Consider the following 20,864-nt stretch of genomic DNA (forward strand, 5'->3'; position numbering starts at 1 on the left):
GGAATCACCATACAAAGTTTGAAATCGATAGGACAATTCTAACATACTTAAATTAACGAAAAAAGATCTCCGTTCCAGACGGATGGACCGACCCAAATTATAGAAAAACTTTGCTTTTAAAAATACAAAAAATGTATAAATTTATAAATTCGAGTAGTGAAGCAACTCTATACCTTGCTTTGTCAACCGGTCTGTGATTTTACGTGAATATATCTACTAAGTCTATGCAATGTGATTTTTTATTCTGACTTTGTTGAAATTCAAGTAGTGCAGTTGCATTTATTAAAAATGAACCCCCTTGGACAAGTATTATGAATTTTAAAGCCCCCCCATGTAATGACTTGAATTTAAAAAAAAGATACCTAGTTTTTACTTTATTTTTAAGTCAGAGAGTATAAAGGAGACATTTGAATTTTATAAACAGAAAAAATACAAAGCAATAGTTATTTATCTCATCGTATTATAGACAGCTTTCCAAAAATCCTGGCGAACAAAACTTGAATAATTTCACAACTTTTATTTGAACTAGCGATTTTGTCCCTAGCATCTAAGGGCTTTGTATTGGGCAATAAAAAAACAGAAAAATAGGAATTATAAAACTTAAATCTAAAAATTAGCCTTAACCATCCTGAGACCTATGTAAAGCTTTTCTAAAGCAATTATTAAAATCTTAAGACACAGACAAAAAAGCCTTACTACTTTATGTAATATAATATTCTGGAAAATTGTCTGTAATTCGATGCTATACATGATTTTTAGCATGGCTTAAAACCGGCTCTAAATCGGCTGCAAAGCAATACTGAAAATTGTTTTCTTTCATTTAAAGTAATGTGCATTTTTGTTTTAAACTTTGCAATTTTGTAATATTTGAAGAAAAATTTATGAAAATGTATTTGACAGTGTCGAGTCAAACCATAATTTCAATTATCAAAGCTTTATTAGGAAAAAAATCCATTTTTTTTAGAATTTAGTTAAAACCTGATTTAAATCTTTTAATAAATGTACATGATTTTCTTAATAATATGCTTAAAATGGGCGGAGATTCATAATCCATTGTAGCTACACACCAACCCCTTCCCACCCCAAATCTCTGATCTAAATTTGCCCATCTAATTTTTTCCTCATAAATTTCTTCTCCATGGCATTGTACCTGTCATAAATAAGGTATAAGTGGAGGTGTGTAAGATAAAGTGGAAGGCAGGTGTGTTGACTGCAAAGTATTGACCTGTCCTTATGTGTGAGTATTTAAGCAACAATTTTATATTTTATAATCAGTCCTTCTTGGTCGGTTCAACTTGCAAGTTTTTCAACATTTAGAAGGTAATATTATCTTTTCTGTTTAATTTTCACTAGCTGTTATGCCTCTAGGGGCACTTTATATGGGATGAAGAAGTCAACTTCCCCCCTACTGTCAATATTATTTTTAAAAAGAAAAAATTTAAGAGGGGGATAATTTTTGCTAGGGGCAATATTAAGTGTTAAAATTGTTTTTAAAAATTTCCTAGGACCTGTAAGTAGCTTCAATGTACAGGAGACCAAAATCTGCTCAGCTCTTACTACTTTATTTTATATGATATTAGGTATCATCCATTTACAATATACACTTGAAAAACTTATCCCCTTTTATTTTCCATATTTTTTAAAAATTAGGGGAAGGGGGATTCGATGCTCTTTAGGTAAACTTTGGAAAGCACCATCAATTGTGATAGAATCAAGCTTTTAAAATTTTGTATTTCTAGGATGAAAGTGTTTGTACTTGCCCTGTGCATCTCAGGAGTGCTGTCAGCTCCCTTCATTCCTGGAGGCGGTGGATTTGGTGGAGGCGGCGGTTTTGGAGGTGGCTTAGGCGGAGGATTTGGAGGTGGAGGTGGATTTGGAGGAGGTGGTGGCTTGGGAGGTGGTGGATTTGGAGGAGGATTTGGTGGAGGTGGTGGAATTGGAAGAAAGAAGCGTGAAGCTGAAGCATTCCTTCCTGGAGGCGGTGGATTTGGAGGTGGCGGTGGGTTCGGAGGTGGACTAGGTGGAGGATTGGGAGGTGGTTTTGGAGGTGGAGGAGGATTTGGAGGCGGTGGTGGCTTGGGAGGTGGTGGATTTGGAGGAGGATTTGGTGGAGGTGGTGGATTTGGAAGAAAGAAGCGTGAAGCTGAAGCATTCCTTCCTGGAGGCGGTGGATTTGGAGGTGGCGGTGGGTTCGGAGGTGGACTAGGTGGAGGATTAGGAGGTGGTTTTGGAGGTGGCGGTGGATTCGGAGGTGGACTAGGTGGAGGATTGGGAGGTGGTTTTGGAGGTGGAGGAGGGTTTGGAGGCGGTGGTGGATTGGGAGGAGGAGGCTTTGGAGGAGGATTTGGTGGAGGTGGTGGAATTGGCCGCTAAATACAAATATTTATTTACTCTAAAAATTATTATATTTAAAAAGATTTATCTATCTAATTATTAAATTTTCATTATTTATTTGTATTGGTTAATTTAGATAATATATTTAAAATAAATTATAGACCAAAGACAATAATATGTTTTTTAATGAAATGATTTTTTTAATATAAATCTCATTAGACACCCGCAGACACCCTGCATTTCATTCAATATGGTTTAACATTTATACCAATGCATATTAGGGTGGGTCAGTTTTGGACATTTTTATCTTAGACCATAGCGGGAACTTGTACTTACACTTGCACCTCTGGATGATTTAAAATTATCTAAAAACCATTAGCTACCCCACATACTATTATATAGCTAATATTGAATGGGAGTAAAAGATTTATTGAATCAGAACTACGGCTTCGTGGTACTTTAGGAGTAGAATCAGGGACTTTTTCTGTTTCAAAATATTTTGTTTCTAGCCTCAGAAATGACTAAAAAACTAATAAATGCTGGGTCACACTTTGATTTTAGCTATCAGCATAAACTATTTTGATATAAGTAAATGATAATGAAAACATAGAAAACTGTTATGATTAAGAATAATTGATCAGATGCTTTTACAAGTCGTCTTCTATTTTGGCAGGAATAACTTTAAAACAAAAATATTTTGTTTTTCTACATAATACAAAGTGAACTTTTAAATATTTTATTAATCACCATACTTTTAAAAATGTGAAGAACAAACCTGAATATGTTATCATGAAAGTTGTGTTATGAATTAATAGTCTGCTAGATTACAAGAAAATAGATACTGGCAGTACTTGTTGGTTGTGTAAAAAAATATGTAGATGATTTCAGAATTCCTCTTTTTGGAACATTATTTCAAGAAAATAGAGCCATAGTCTTAATGTACTTAATTTATATCTAGACAGCAAACCTTTGTTTAAGAATTATGTTTTTTAACTTCTAATAAAAATTTAATGAATTTTTGTAAATAGTTTACCTCAATTAAAGGACGCCTGCAAGAAATACCACGTAGACCCAATACCCCAAATTTAAAGTCTTCAGCTTCAATAACAAAAAAGTTATAGGCATTTTAAAATAGCATTTTATGTACAATGAAAATTTGAAAGATTTCCAATACTCATAAAAGAAAAAACAATATTAAATTTTGTCGCCTAGACACAAAATTATAACCTTATCTTTGTCAGAAACTTAGATTGCCAGTAACTGATTATATTTTTACAATAAAAACACCAGATTTCATAGTCAAAATCTATGAAAAAAATTTGATTTAAATTGCATTTGTAAACGAAAATCATAGCGGAAACAAAGGGGGAAACTAATACAAGCTCAGCTGTAATTGGTTGCTTAGCTGATTCAGCCTTCTGATTGGCTACAGTACCCTCGGTACAACGCAAGTTAAACTTTTTTTTTTATGATTTTGACTATAAAAATGGGTATTTTTATTGTAAAAATATAATTAGTTACTTGCAACCTAAATTTTTGACAAAAATAAGATTCTAATTTTGTTTCTAGGCCACGTAGTTTAATTTAAAAATTTCTAACATTAGCAATGAAATTCTTTCAAAAGTTTCATTGTACAAATGTCATTTTAAAATGCCTAGAACTTTTTTGTTATAGAAGCTAAAGGTTTCAAATTTGGGGTATTGGGTCTACTTGTGGCTGTCTTTCAGCAGTTAAAGCGTGGTATTTCTTGCAGGCTTCCTTTAATGGCTATACTTCCTGATGATTTGTTGTGTGGGATTTGAGATAAAGTATTTTGATATAATTTTATGTGTATGATAATTCAAATGAAAGATTAGTTATTTCTCGTATCGTATTATAAACGGCTTTCCGCGGATATAGAATGTACAATTATAAGATTAAAACTAGTTTTTTTAGCCGGTGCCTTCGGCACCACGGGGCTAAAAAAACTAGTTTTAATCTTATGATTGTACATTTCTATATTCGTAGAAAACTGGATATAATACGATGCTAGACATAGTTTTTTCGTATTCATGAGAACCGGTTCCTATCCACCGGATTCAAATGAATACGAGAAAAAGATTTACTATTTTTAATTGTTAGAATTCAGGGATAAGGGATGGGAAACGTAGGAAAATATTATTTCAGGCCTATTTCAAGCCTAGGCCTAAAAAATTCATATTGTTTACTGTACTAATTTGATTTTTTTTGGACAGCTTATTGTTTAGGGTGTGCTGTTTGCATTTTATTTATGAGTAAAATGGAATTTTAAAATATTTTGTTATCATTGCTTACTAAAATTCAAAGTCGGAAATAAATAAATCAAGTATAAGTGAATAAGTACCTCTGTCTATCAATTAACTGTTCCTTGCCAAGATTAGACATAATTAAAATTTTTCTTCAAAAACTTAATTTTAGGCTTAAAATAAACAGAAATAATCAAATTATTGTTTAATAAATTATAGCAAAATTAATAAAAATAATATAAAAAATGTGAGTACACTTTTATTTATATATAGAACTAGTTATGTGTTCGTATTCATTTAAGGGGGTTATCATTTCTTCATGAAATTTTTAAAATTTGAATGGACCAAATACAACAGTTTCTTTATAAACTACCAAATTAAAATTCTTAGCTACTTACATTCCAAAAAGATAATTCCTCCATTTTGTTTTTTTTCTATAGGTTTCTTATCTGATTGTGTTACTCTAAGCAGATTTGAAAATAAGCTGTTGTGTTCAAACATCACTTGTTTATGTTTTATTATTATTAATTTTAGAAGTAGAAATTTGTTTATGTTTTGAAATTTTTCTATGATGCGCACTTTGCCCCGTTTTTTTATATTGGCTGCCTTCAATTGCCTATTGGTTGGTACAAAACAAGCCCAAATTACCAAACACTATTGGTTTAGAGCGATAGCCAATAGGAGCCTGCCTCTAAGTCATTTAATTAGGAAATGATAAATGTTGCATTATCCCTAGCAAAACCAGGCACAGTGCGTATGAAGGTGCTTTGACTTTAGTTTCAGAACCTAAATTGGGACATAGTGCATTTCATTACCCTAGGTTAGGTAACTTCATTTCACTTTTCAATAAAATCTAAAATGCAGCCGTTTTTTGAACAAGTTTGCTTTTATAAAGTACTTCATAAAACCACTCCTGGAGTGAGTTGATTCATGGCCATTTTTATCAGTTGCTTTGCTAAGGTCACATAAATTCAGCCTGAAATAAATCATATATAGAGAGGTTTTATGACAGACTTTATAAAAGCAAAGTTGTTCAAAATTTTAAATAAATAATCTTTGCTTTTCTTGTCATGATTATGCGGTAACTCCTAGTGGATGAAAATTGAACTTGAAATTTTCAAATCTAATTTTCTCAAAAACGGCTGCATTTTAAATTTTATTGAAAGGTGAAATGAAGTTACCTAACCTAGGGTAATGAAATGCACTATGTCCCAATTTAAGTTCTGACACAAAAGTCAAAGCACCTTCATACGCACTGTGCAGGCTGGGACCTAATTTATTGCCAGGTTTCCTATCCCTTATCCCTGTTAGAATTAAGAAGAAAAACCTGGAAACAGTAAAATGCAGCATTTCTTTTATCGACATAGGGAAAAAAGTTTGCAAATATTTAAATAAAACAAGGATGAAAACAAAATCACAAAATCTATAAATCCATTATGAAATAGACAAACGGACAAAGTGAGTTATAAAGCAGATTAGCTGTTATCATAACAAAGAAAAGAAAGAGAGAGAATTTGCAAAAACAAATTACAATCACGAAACCTTAAAAAATAAGGTTTATGTCTTTGAAATGTATATAAAGAAAAAGCAGCTAATAAGCTGCTTAGAAGCAGTCAGCCCTCCAAAATTTTTTTATGCCTAATTAAGGTGGATAATAAAGGAAATATTGGCAAGAAGTTTCACCAATTTATGATTTGTAGGAGCTGAGAAAATCTGCTATAAAAAGTAAAAGCAGCAAAAAAGCTGCTTAAAAGCAATCCGACCTCCATGAATACTTTTCTTAATTATGCTCCATATTTATGGGAATGTTGACAAGAAGTTTCAGCCTTCTATCTTTTACAGAAGAATACTTAAGAATATACTTAATTATTCTATACATATATGAGCAACTACTTTTTCAGTTTTTTACCTTATGAATAATTTTCTACAGATTTTTTATAAAATGGCTTGCTTTATTGCATCAAGATCCATGACAGATCTATATAGGAAATAAACATCTATAAATGAGCTCGAGTCTTCCAAAAGTAGAATGTTTAATACTCATAGTGCTCCAATAATCCAGAATAAACTCTCATTGACCAGAACAATAAGACCCATTATTTTACTCTATGAAGAATAAATTCATTTATTTTATTTCATATTGCTATTTGAACTACATTAAAGTATTAAATTTCTATTCATAAAATAGAAAATCTTAATTTATAAAATAGTAAATCAAAGAAAACTTAGTTCTAAAATAATTTGATACTAGCGACGCGTCCATAATGTGCTCAGATATTAAACTAATATTTAACATTTAACTAACATTTTAACCCTTTCAGGGCGATAATTTGAAACAAAAAATACTAGGATCCTAAAATATTTTAAAGAAAGAGAGACAAAATTATGAATACGATTTTAAATAAAAACAATAAAATTAAAAAAGACGGAAGGAAAGGGAAGTGAAAGAGGGACATTTAATCTTTAAAAATGATGAAAAAACGAAACTAAAGTTGTAGTAATCTTTATGTGTAAAAACTTTTTTTTGTAGTTGGGTTGATATTAGGGATTGGACAATGGAAGAACAAGATTGATATTCATGGATAGGACAATGGAAGAAAAGGATTAATATACAGGGATAGGCCAATGGAAGAAAAATATTAATATTCATTCTACCCACTAGCGGAATAATTTTAGAACGCCGTCTCTATTATATATTGATGGGAATGTTGACAAGAAATTTCAGCCTTATATCTTTCATAGGAGCTGTCAAAAACACGTTTCTTCCAATTCATTAATTATGGACAGACATACGGACATTTGGAATTACAGAGTGGCTTCGCTACTAATAAGTTATGGTTATGATTTTTTAATGCAGTATTTTATAAAATGTTTTTGATTTTTAAAGTTATATGTTAAAATGAATTTAATTTCTATTAACATTTTGTTTTAAAAATAGCAAATATACAGTGAGGTGTCTAATGAGATTTATAAAAAAAAAAGATGAGATTTATATAAAAAGATTCATTTCTTGACAATGCACGAAGATACTGCTAAATTTTATGTGAAAAAATGTATATAAATAACCATGTACCTAAGTTGTTTTATTTTATAGAAATTTTTTATTACATATTTTAAATTTACATAGTCCTGTTGTTACTACGTTTTTTGTCGATATAATTGTCCTTGTTTCTTTAAATTTTGACCATTTTGCTAAAATGATTTGTTATGTTATTGTGTATATAAACATTTCTTATACTTTTTTGTAAAAAAAATTAATATTGTTTAGACCCTGATGATGTTTATGCATTAAACGAAAATATTCGGTAGCTGATGCTCCTTGTTGGGGAATAGAATAGTTGGTGCGCGTCCTTTTTATGAATTAATATAAAAAGATCATTTCATTAAAAAAGCATATTATTGTCTTTGTTCTATAATTTATTTTAAATATACTATCTAAAGTAACCAATACAAATAAATAATGAAAATTTAATAATTAGATAGATAAATCTTTTTAAATATAATAATTTTTTGAGTAAATAAATATTTGTACTTAGCGGCCAATTCCACCACCTCCACCAAATCCTCCTCCAAAGCCTCCTCCTCCCAATCCACCACCGCCTCCAAACCCTCCTCCACCTCCAAAACCACCTCCCAATCCTCCACCTAGTCCACCTCCGAATCCACCGCCACCTCCTAATCCTCCACCTAGTCCACCTCCGAACCCACCACCACCTCCAAATCCACCGCCTCCAGGAAGGAATGCTTCAGCTTCACGCTTCTTTCTTCCAAATCCACCACCTCCACCAAATCCTCCTCCAAATCCACCACCTCCCAAGCCACCACCGCCTCCAAACCCTCCTCCACCTCCAAAACCACCTCCCAATCCTCCACCAAGACCACCTCCAAAACCGCCGCCACCTCCAAATCCACCGCCTCCAGGAAGGAATGCTTCAGCTTCACGCTTCTTTCTTCCAAATCCACCACCTCCACCAAATCCTCCTCCAAATCCACCACCTCCCAAGCCACCACCTCCTCCAAATCCACCTCCACCTCCAAATCCTCCGCCTAAGCCACCTCCAAAACCGCCGCCTCCACCAAATCCACCGCCTCCAGGAATGAAGGGAGCTGACAGCACTCCTGAGATGCACAGGGCAAGTACAAACACTTTCATCCTAGAAATACAAAAATTTTAAAAGCTTGATTCAATCACAGTTTACCTAAAGAGTATCGAATCCCCCCCTAATTTTTAAAATTATGGGAAATAAGAGGGGATAAGTTTTTTAAGTATATATTGTAAATAGATGATACCTAATATCATATAAAATAAAGTAGTAAGAGCTGAACAGATTTTGATCTCCTGTACATTGAAGCTACTTATAGGTCCAGGGCAATTTTTAAAAACAATTTTAACACTTAAAATTGCCCTTAGCAAAAATGATCCCCCTCTTCAATTTTTTTCTGTTTAAAAATATTATTGAAAGTAGGGGGAAAGTTTATTTCTTCATCCCCAATCAAGTGCCCCTAAAGGCATAACAGCTGGTGAAAATTAAACAGAAAAGATAATATTACCTTCTAGATGTTGAAAAACTTGCAAGTTGAACCAACCAAGAAGGACTGATGATAAAATATAAAATTGTTACTTATATACTCACACATAAGGACAGGTCAATACTTTGCAGTCAACACACCTGCCTTCCACTTTATCTTACACACCTCCCTTTAATTAAGACAGGTAAAATGTTATGGGAATTTGGAAATTGGAGATTTGGGTTGGGATGGGATAGGCTACAATGGATTATGATTCTCCGCCCATTTTATATCTTATCATATTTTTAAGAAAATCATGTACATTTACCAAAAGATTTAAGATCTTGTTTTATCTAAATTTACATATTAGAAAAAAAAACTTATTCTTTCTGCACATTCTATACTGTTATCTTAAATGATTTACTCGCAAGTCAAGTTTTAAATCAGTAGTAGTTCCCTAACTGTACTTTGAATTTTAAAAATGTTCGAACTTTATTTTGCACGCCCTTTATAATATAAAGTAGTAAAGTTTTTTTAGCCTAAATATCTCAAAAAAGTTGCAAGGAAGCTTTTAGAATATCTTGTGATGATTATTCTGACTTGCAATTTGTATGTGATATTATCATCCGATTGATCTGATTTTTGGAATACTGATTCCTAAAAATGTAAGTATGTCCTTAAACATTGTCCTGTATTTCAGCAGTTTTTAGCAAATTTACTTACAATTTTTTCGACTTTTATGTTCTGATTAATGAGTTTTGACATTCTACAAGTGTTAATATTTGTTTGTCCTAGTGTTTAAGAGCTTCGCTTTTATGGATGTTGTCATACTCGTTTTTTAACATTCCCTCTATCAATGTGTATCCAGTATTTACTTAAATGTAAATATTTAAACACATAAATAATCATATTTATGGTTTCATGATTTTTTTCCAATAAAGTTATGCCTAATTAATCTGTTGTAAAAATAATTTTTTCCCTATCCTAGTTTTAAAAATTTATAATGTTTATTAATAACAAATATGAAGACATCTATAATGGCGAATCTCTGAAACGGTAGGACAGACGAACATTAACTCTTAATATACATAATATAAATATAAAATTTTTTGTCAAATTATACGTAAATTTGTTGCAAAACTTATTAAATACAAAATACTGTTTAAGGACATACTTACAGTTTTGAAGGATTTGATTATAGAGATGCTTCGCTTATAATATTGTACCTTGTTGTATTAGGAATCAGTACTAAAAAAATCAGATTAATCGGATTATCATAAAACTTGTTGTTAAAAAAAGTTAAGAATCAACATGTTTAAATGAACGTACGGACATTCTATTAACGATTATGGTGCTGCTACGCTTTTCAAATCTTACCTAACTAAAACAGGAATCATCATGTAAAGTATAATCAATTGGACAATTCTAACGTGCTTAAATTTACGTACAAAGCTAACTGTCATGGACAGACGGATGGACCCTAATTATAGAAAAGCTTCGCTTTTAAAAACATATTATTAGTAGATAAAGTGAGTTGTTGAGGTTAGTAATCTATCTGTACGTATAGAGCTTAAGATCTCGGTAACCGCTAAACAAGGAATATTCAATATAATACAACAAAAATAACATGAAAACATGACCCTCTAATACTTTAATTGTTGGGTCATTTGTTTAACGTTTTAAAAATATCAAAGTATTTAGTGGCAAAATTAATCACGTAGCCGGGGATGGCAACCCCCCATCACCGCCTTTACCCCATCTTTTCCCCTCATACTGGATGAAAAAACAGGCCAATAAATGAGGTTCATATTAGCAACCTAAATTGACAACACTTTTTCCCCTGTCAATATATCCACGTATTTTATATCTATTTTTATAATCCATATGTATAATGCTCAAGGATAAACATCAGCTGCCGATAAAAATGGGCGGAGTCCAGACATTAATTCCTGGAAATTTGTACCGATAAAAATGGGCAGGATTTAAACCTTAAACCCTTGAAATTTATGACTATAAAACAGAGAAAATGGAAATTTTAAATGAGCCTAGAATTTGTTTAGATACATTTGTTTCAATTTTCAATCAAAATTTATATCTTTTCTTAAAAGTGTTTATCTATTCATCTTTATAAAAATGTAATTTGTATAATAACCCCTATTGTGGGTGTGTTTACCCCAACCCCCCCCCCCCCCCCCCATCTCAAACTTTGAAACTCCTCATGTAACCCTCCTCAGAATGAAAAGATGTGTTTCTTTTTCCTTGAGAGGGGGCGATTTCTTTTGGGAGGGTGGTGCCCTCCCACAAAATAGTTATAAACCTTCCCAGGACCTATGAGAAGCCACCCTGTAAAGGAGAACTATATCGGTTCAGCAACAGACAAACAAACAAACAAACATCCTTTTACTTTATTATAAGGATAAAGGGAAACCTACATTTAAATCTTAATAAAATACTTATGTACATCTATAATCTTCAAAATAGAAAAACTGTTGTAGAAAATAACTTTTTAATGCCTTAACCATTATGAGGCTTGCCTTTGTGATATTAACTGATATTTAAGCGATAGAAACTATTTGAAGCATGTTTTAAAATTTTATATGAGATCAAGTCTTAAATTTGGAATAATTTTCTTTCATAAAAAATCAAGGTTTTTAAAGATATTTTAAAAGTAACATTTATATCATAGTACTCCCCCCCCCCCCCCCCCCCTCCCATATTATTCTTAACCTTAAATTTTGACCTGTCTCTTAGCCTGCTCCACCCACTTTTACTTACAGCTTGTCTAAGCCATAAGATAAAGATTGGGAAATTAAAAAAGAGAAGAGGATTATCACAGGTTGCAGGGTATAAATTGACCGCTCTAGCTTCACATTGTATCAGTTTCTTATTATACAGCTGAAGGCACACACTAGGTAAGCAAACAATTATATTTCATCTTAAATAATTTAATTTAAGTAAAGTATCTAATCAATTGACCAATTTAATAACAAAGGTTATTTGAGCAATAGTTATTCCATTCTCCAATTATATAAAGTATTAAGTTATTTTTCCTGGCCCTTCAAATACAGAGCCCAATATGTTAGGGGCGCAGTTGCAAGTATTATATATGACATCTGAATAATAATCTTTCCTGTCTAGAAATGCGTGTGTTTCATCTGCTAACCCTGGCGGCTGTCGGCCTGGCAGTCCCAGCCCCCCAAAATGCTGAACAGTACTACAGAAGCCTAATTGCTGCAGACCCATCTAATATTGAAGCCAGAACATTCTTTGGCCTTCCACCGTTGGATCCCTTCTCAGCCCTTGCAGGTCTGGCGCTCCCACTACTGCTGCTCAGAGAACCCTCCACTACAACTGTTAAGCCAGTTGATCCTCCTGTAGATCCTGTTGATCCCGTTGATCCTGTTGATCCCGTTGATCCCGTTGATCCTGTTGATCCTGTTGATCCTGTTGATCCTCCTGTTGATCCAGCTGACAAAAAAAGATCTAATCTTCCAGTCCCAGCCCCCCAAAATGCCGAACAGTACTACAGAAGCCTAATTACTGCAGACCCATCCAATATTGAAGCCAGAACATTCTTTGGCCTTCCACCGTTGGATCCCTTCTCAGCCCTTGCAGGTGTGGTGCTCTCATCACTGCTGCTCAGAGAACCCTCCACTACAACTGTTAATCCAGTTGATCCGCCTATTGATCCTCCCGTTGATCCTGTTGATCCCGTTGATCCCGTTGATCCCGTTGATCCCGTTGATCCCGTTGATCCCGTTGATCCCATTGATCCCATTGATCCCATTGATCCCATTGATCCCATTGATCCTGTTGATCCTGTTGATCCTACTGTTGATCCAGCTGACAAAAAAAGATCTCATTTTCCAGGTCACATTGACGAACCTTTCCCTGCGTTTGCAGATCTGTTCATCCCACCTTTTTTCAGACGCTTCTTCAACAATCCCTATGGCTATCCATTTGTTCCCCGTCCCTTTGAATATAGACCTTTCTTCCGCCCTTTTCCATTCAGAATCCCTATTCCCTATCCAGTTTTTGAGGACAGTCCGGTAGAAGAGGAGAAGCCCAAAGATGAACTGGAACACTACCGCAGCCTTCCAGCAGCATCCCAGCAAGAATTAACCGAAGCCCTGCTTGACCAAGCCGTGGCCAACAACCAAGTAGGTGATCTTCTTGCCCGAGCAGCTGACCTTGCCGGACCCGAGGCATTTGAAGCAGTTGTTGAGTATGCAGTGCAAGATGCTCTGGCGAACGGGGAGGATGTTGATAGGAATGGGGATGGTCAGATTGACAGGAACGAGTTCTACTGGACCTTCCCAGAGTTGGATTTGTATGAGGAGTTTGGTAAGCTCGACATTAACAATGATGGTTTCATCTCTATTGATGAACTTTAAAATTTGGCCACCATTTACTGGTCATTGTTTAATTGTTATTATAGATGTATTTATTTTAGATGTTAATTACATGATATTTACAAAAATTTTAAAAATATTTATATTAAATAAAGATTACTATATTATTACTTTTTTTTCATTTTCATGGTTTCACTTCTATAAAAAAATATATTGCAAAAGATTTAGCAAATCAAGTTTAAATTTTATTAATAAATAGACTAAATACATATTGACCAGTTTTTTTTATTTTAAGGAGATACACGTCTTAAAATTGTTAGGCTATCCAAAAAGAACAAATATTCTTTGAAAAGAAAATTAAAAAATAATAGTAATTTTTTACATACATGTATTGAGAATTGTTAAAAGTAAAGCTTTTCTATGATGAGGGACTAGCTTTGGATGTTGTCATTCATGTTTAAATAGAAATTAAAAAGTCGATTAATTAAAATAATTTTTTTTGATTATGTGACTCACTATAGCCTTATTAATATTTGTGTTTTAAAATTAAAGTTTTTAGTAGCGAAGCTACTCCATAATTTGAAAGTCCGTATGTCTGAAACGTTTTGGTGAAACATAATTTACTCGGCTTCTATAAAAGATATAAGACTGAAATTTCTTGTCAACATTCCCCTCAATAGGAAGCATGATTAAGTATAATACATGCATGTCGGTCGGATTGTTTTTATGCAGGTTTTTTAGCTTTTTTTTCTATTTTTCAAAGTTTTGGAGGAAAAGATATTTTCTCTGCTCCAATACAGATAAATGGCTGAAACTTTTTGTCAACATTCCCATTATTATGGAGCATGATTAAGTATAAAACATTATACAGGTATATCTAGATACATCTTTATTATTCTTTACATATTTCCATATATCTTTGGTATTTTTGGTTCGATTTTAGCGCTGGGTATTATCTTCCTTGCCTATCTAGGTAAATCATATCTTGAGAAAACTAGAATGTATAAAAAAAACCTCACTATAGAAATAGGTGGAGTAAGAAGACTAATAATATCAGGGAGTGAGGGAACATTGGACCGGTACCTAAAGTTTTATGACAAAATTATTGGCTCAAAAACTTAGTCGTACTTCTTATTGAATTTTTATTGATCGCTTTACATTTTATGGTGTTTATGGTCCGAATTTCAAAAATTATGGAATCAAAATTATGGAATGTCAGTAAAACCCTATCTTAAGATACAGACATACATACATCCTTTTGTTTATATTTATCTAAGGATAAGCTCAACTAAAGATTAAAATTTAAAAAACTAAAAATTTTGTGCATTTATTTTATCAACATGTATATGTAGTCAAAAAGAATGTGATTAGAAATCTGTAGATTACAACTTGTGGTTGAAACGTTTGGACACTGGACTTAACGCACCAACCAATCAAAATTTATTAACACTCCCAAAGTTGTTAAGCCAATGTGTAAGAAAAACTTTATTATAAAACTTTTGGGACTAGTGTAATTAACAGCCCAATGTCCCCTCCCTCCCTGATAAAATACTATGACAGCAAAATGGGCGGAGATTTCTAATTTGTAAATTTTGTTTAATTTAAACCAGTTTTAAATCTTTTGATAAATGTATGTGAGTTTTTTTTAAATGATAATACTTTACTTGGGTGGAGATTTATAATCCATTGTACCTCCCCTACCCCAAATCTTTAATAATCTACCTATCATTGTTTTAAATTTTTGATAAATGTATGTTAAATATATTTTTGTAAATACCCTTGATGTAGGCAAAGATTAATTATCAATTGTAGCTCTACCCCCCCCCCTTCCATCCCATCTTAATATTATTTTCTAACCATTGAACCAATTCACCATTTAATGCTTACACATGACCTGTAATTTTTTTAGCAATTTAATTTTAAAGTCTACCATCTACCATTTTACTGCTTGTCCTACCCTTGTTGCTAGGGTCGCAGTTGTAATAAAAGTAACAAAAGATCTCCCTCTCCACTAAACCGATATGGTTCTCTCTTGCAATTTGGATCCTGGGAAGGTTTAATCTATTTTGATAAAGGGTACTAACCATCCTCCGAATAGAAATCGTCATAGAAAAAAAAAACAAATAAAATATTAATTTTTATTTCAAAACTAAAATTGAAAATGGGGTGGGTCACTTCTCCCATCCCCCTAACTCAAGTGCCCCTATAGACATACAAAAATTTAAGTTAAGGTGATTTTCTGTGGTTCATTTATAGGTATGAGTGTACAGTTTACTTACAAATCCGAATTTTTTTTTTTACCTGGATTTTACAAAAATCTCGATAGAGCAAAATGTCATGTAGACATGTCAAATTTAATGAGTGCTTCTTCGTATTTTCACAGTAGCTTTTGATTTCTAGGCGCTTCTTACTTTTCCCTTTTCCCTATTAATCATAAATTTTAGTAATTTAAGGTCTGAACTCCGCCCACTTTTATCGGTACAAAGTTCCAGGACTTAATATCTGGACTCCTCCCATTTTTATCGGTAGCTGATGTTTATCTTTGAGTATTAAACCATATGGATTATAAAAATGATGGATATAAATAGATTGACAGGAATTGCTGATATGAACCTCATTTATTGGTCTGTTTGTTCAGACAGTAGGAGATCAGTGGATGGGGGGTATTTTAGCCAGATGCGAGTATCAATTTATGAGAGTACATGAAAAGCTTATGCAACATCAAAATAATATGCTTACTGGTATATTGATTTATTTGAAATTTTACTTTTTGAAATAGTGAGAATAAGTAGATACTATGTAATTTTTAGGCCACGACTATGCAGGTATCTGAATGGATAAGACAATGAACAATAAATTGATGTACATCTCCAATGATGATAAACAAAATTACCCCTTCTTTAGATATAAATTAATTGTTTAAACGTTTAGACACTTAACTTTATAAACAATTAAACCAATCAAAATTCAATAAAAGTCCTCAAAGTTGATAAAGTATAAACGAATAAGAAAATGTAAATATAAAACAGCCAAATGTGTCCTCCTTCCCTATTTGTTACATGAATAGTTATGCATATAAAAGATCCACCTAGCTCAATAAATAGGAATCGATATATTATTACATGGATGTTGCACCAGATTTTTATGTACTCTAATAAAGTGATACTCGCAGTTGCTAAAATAACGATACCACCCTCCATCCTTCCCCTTTACCCCATCCCTTTCGCTCCTATTTGATGACCAAAAATGAGGTCGATGTTAAAAACCTAAATTGACAACAAATTGTCAATATATCCACGTATATTCTATATCCATTTAAAAAGGTTATTTAAAAAATCTCTATTTCAATGTGACCCAATAAATTTAAAACTGTCATGTAAATAAAATCTTGGATTTTATAGAAAAGTATGATCTAGAATTTTCGGGGATCTTAAGGGAAAAGACAATGAACAATAAATATATGTACATACCCAATGATGATAGACTAGATTAACCCTTCTGTAGATTAAAATTATTTTAAAAGTTTGGATACCGCAAGTTTTAACCAACTTATAAAGATTTAATAAATTTTTTTATACCAACGAATAAAAGAACATTATTAATTTATCTTTGGGCAACAGTTTTTTTGTCTCCTCCCTTGCTAAGAATTTCCAAGAATTGGGCGGAGATTTTTATAATCTTCTGATAGCAAAAGCTTTATGTATAAAGATTCACCTTTAAGGGATAGTCTACTAGTTTTACATATATTTTGAAAGAAAATGGGGGGGGGGGGTGGATTGACCAAAAAAAATTCAGTTTTTGAAAAGAAATGTAAATATACTTTTTTTGTGATTTTTCTATCAAATAGTTATAACCTTCCCTGGACATACAAGAAGCTCCTCTGTAAAGGAGAACCATGCTGGTTCAGTGGTTAGTGAGATTCTTCACTACACAGAGACAGACATCATGTTACTTTCATATGAGAATAAATTGTTATAACCTTCTCTGGACATACAAGAAGCTCCTCTATCAAGGAGAACCATATTGGTTCAGTGGTTAGAGTGAGATCCTTAGATAGACATCCTAATACTTGTATGTAAGATTAATATTAGTGTGCTTGATTATTATACTAAAAATTTATTTATCTAGCAGAGTGTCCTTATAAGTTTGAAGGTATAAAAGGTTTAATTCTTAAAATTAGATTCAGTTACAAAGTATCACCTAAACAAGACACATATAAGGTAACTTTTATGAGGGATATTTATTACTATTATAATCAGGGAGGGAGGGGTAATTAGAATCAAACTGGTGGTACCCAAAGTTTTAAAAATTATTATAAACCATTGGGGACTAGTGTAATGACCAGTTCAATGTCCCCTACCTTCCTATTTTTACACCTATAGTTTTATCTTTGACTACAAATGCTAAACTATACTTAAATATGATTTTCTTTATTTTAGAAAATGAGATTTTCCAGTCTTATCGTGTTTGCTGTGCTTGTACTGGCTAGTATCTTCCAATCAGCTGAAGCTGCGGCTAAACCTGAACCGTTCCTGGGAGGACTTTTTGGAGGACATCATGGACATCACGGGCATCATGGACATCATGGAGGATATCGTGGTCATTATGGAGGATATCGGGGTCATCGTGGAGGATATCGAGGTCATCATGGACACCATGGACATCATAGAGGACACCACGGACATCATGGATTCTTTGGTTGAACAAACTGAAGTAGCTGTGTTTAGTGCCCTTGGAAAATAGGGATGAATGTGACTGCATTCGCATACCTATTCTTTTGACGTCAGGAAATAACCTATACCCCATCTCTTTTCTAGGCGGTTTATTTACCCCATCTCTTTTCTCTTTCCCTCCACTATGACATCAATAGGATAGGTAGGCCAAAAGCTGTGACACCTATCCCAATTTTTCTAGTGGACTACTGAACAAACTAGCCAATAGCAGACTAAATTATCCCCTGTCTATATATCCACAATATCCTAAATCCATTTATATATTGAAATATTATATAGTATTGTAACAAAATTATGAAAATATATATTAATGAAATAGATAAAAAAAACTGCATTATTTTTACTTTTAATTGTATGAAAGACATGAAAAATTTAATACAATAGGATAATAAGCGTTTTAAGTTACATTTTAAAATACAAATTTACAAAATAAAACAAGGATGACAACATCCATAAGTAACGAAGATCAAAAAACACTAATGGATCTCAGGAAAAAAATTACTAAAGAGCAGTGTAATATGTAAAATGGAAATTTGTAGAATATGAGTATATTCCATCTTTTGTAATTTTAGCCGTAAATCCTGAATAGGAATCGAGAAAATCACGAAAACCTAATAATCTAGGAATCGATCTAGCAACCTAATTATTGGACAAATCCTAATAAAACTTGGTGAAAATATGTAAGATGTAAAATTAATTAATCCCTGAAAATTTCTGCCCTCTATCTTGAAAAGGAGTTGGGAAAATCATGAAAACTTTAAAATCTAGAAATCGATCTAGCACCCCAAATAACAGAAAGATGGACAAAAAATGTATAGATTAGATTGGCATATGTCATAAGAATCTTCACTAAAAATTTCAGTTGTCTATCTTGAATAGGAGAGCCGAGAAAATTACGTTTCCCCCATTGCGTTACGGACTGACTGGTGAACAGAGTAGTTTCGCTACTAAAAATGCCTAAAAACTAAATTTAAGGTAAAGAAATTTAAGCTATTATAGGAGTATAAACAGTTTTCTAGTTTGACTTCGAATGTGAAATAAAAATCATAAAATTATTAGCAGATTTAATCTTATAATTTTAATATCCTCAGAAAGCTGTCTATCATACAATTAGGGAGAGAGGGAAAATTTGTACCCAGAGTTTTTAAAAGAAAAGCCTTGACAAGAAAAGATAATCTCTAAACCATTTTTATGTAACTTTTGTCTATTATAAATGTTATAAACTCAAAAAAGGCGCAATCAAACATGGCCCATACAAAATAGAATAGAATAGAATTTTATAATGATACTTCTTTACTAAACCTGTAAGCATGTCCTCAAACATTATCCTGTATCTAAGCAGTTTTACTTACAATTTGGTTTATGTTAATGTTCGTTTGTCCTACAGTTTCAGAGTTTTTCTTTTAAGTTGTTGTCATCCTTGTTTAAATGAATTCACATACATTTATAAAAAAAAATTAAAACAATATGATAGGTAAATTATTAAAGACTTTGGGGGGGGGGGGGGTACAATGGATTATAAATCTCCACCCACCTTAAGTAGTATCATATTTTTAAGAAATTCACATCATTTATCAAAATATTTTAAACTGGTTTAAATTAAACAAAATGTACAAATTAGAAATCTTGGCCCATTTTGCTGTCATAGTATTTTATCAGGGAGCAAGGGTAAATTGGGCTGTTTATTACACTGGTCCCAAAAGCTTTATAATAAAGTTTTTCTTATACGTTGGCTCAACAACTTTGGGAGTATTAATAAATTTGGATTGGTTGGTTCATTAAGTCCAGTGTCCAATCGTTTAAACAACAAGTTTTAATCTACAGAATTCTAACCACATTTTTTTACTACTTATATATGTTGATAAAACAAATGCACAAAATTTTTAGTTTTTTTAATTTTAATCTTTAGTTGAGCTTATCCTTAGATATACATAAACAACAGGATGTATGTATGTCTATAACTTATAATATGTTCCGATATAAAATTAGACCAAAGTGGTCTTACTTCACAGTGAAGCTTCATATTTACCTTCAACCCACCCCCTATCCCCATAAAAAATAAACAAGGATGACAGCATCCAATAAAGCGAGTGTCAGAACTATGAGCTATTCAAAAAGTTTAAAAATCAACATGTTTAAAATGGACGTACGGACATTCTGGTAACGATTATAGAGTTGCTACGCTTTCTAAATCGTACCCAACTACTACAGGGATCACCATGCAAAGTTTGAAATTGATAAGACAATTCTAACATGTTTAAATCAACAATAACCGTTACGGATGGACGGACCAACCCTAACCATAAAAAAGCTTCAGTTTTAAAAATATTATTCAAATCTTAAATTGAAAGTAGAGGGTGAATTCACAACTTTAATTTTAATACCATCACTCACGAAATTTTGAAAATCGGACCATAAACATCAAAAAATGTATAGTGATTAAAAAGCAGTACAAAGGCCATGGATTTATATAAGTAAATATGCTGGGAATGTTTTCAAGAAAAGTCAGAGGTTTCTCCAATTTTGTGTCTTACAATCCCTACCCGAAAACTGTTTACTGCTATCTTGGCTTAATTTTTTTTTAGTTTTTAAGCATTTTTATATTTCATAAATTTGTATTTTAATATGTAACTTAAAAGCTTATTGTTATCATGTCTTTCATATAAATAAAA

At 32.5% G+C, this 20,864-nt stretch overlaps 2 protein-coding genes and 2 long non-coding RNA genes across 4 annotated transcripts in view; 2 read left to right on the forward strand and 2 right to left on the reverse strand.

The window, feature by feature from the left end:
• Positions 1–20,864, reverse strand: part of LOC145325860 (uncharacterized) — a 270,432-nt gene that overhangs the window by 160,196 nt on the left and 89,372 nt on the right. The window lies entirely within an intron of this gene.
• LOC145325848 (uncharacterized) lies at positions 7,995–9,261 on the reverse strand. The gene is made up of 2 exons (XM_080168821.1): positions 9,150–9,261; positions 7,995–8,752 (listed from the first exon to the last, which is right to left on the reverse strand). Exon 2 carries the CDS (start codon positions 8,749–8,751, stop codon positions 8,131–8,133), a length of 621 nt encoding a protein of 206 aa, XP_080024947.1. The 5' UTR covers position 8,752; positions 9,150–9,261; the 3' UTR covers positions 7,995–8,130.
• Positions 11,932–13,626, forward strand: LOC145325849 (uncharacterized). Its single transcript, XM_080168822.1, has 2 exons — positions 11,932–12,019; positions 12,246–13,626. Exon 2 carries the CDS (start codon positions 12,248–12,250, stop codon positions 13,499–13,501), a length of 1,254 nt encoding a protein of 417 aa, XP_080024948.1. The 5' UTR covers positions 11,932–12,019; positions 12,246–12,247; the 3' UTR covers positions 13,502–13,626.
• LOC145325854 (uncharacterized) lies at positions 17,628–18,523 on the forward strand. Its single transcript, XR_013881616.1, has 2 exons — positions 17,628–17,679; positions 17,899–18,523. It is a non-coding gene; the product is annotated as an uncharacterized LOC145325854 (long non-coding RNA).

The sequence above is a fragment of the Acartia tonsa genome, chromosome 8 (assembly GCF_053477335.1).
Source record: "Acartia tonsa isolate MP-2025a chromosome 8, ASM5347733v1, whole genome shotgun sequence".
NCBI lineage: Eukaryota > Metazoa > Arthropoda > Copepoda > Calanoida > Acartiidae > Acartia > Acartia tonsa.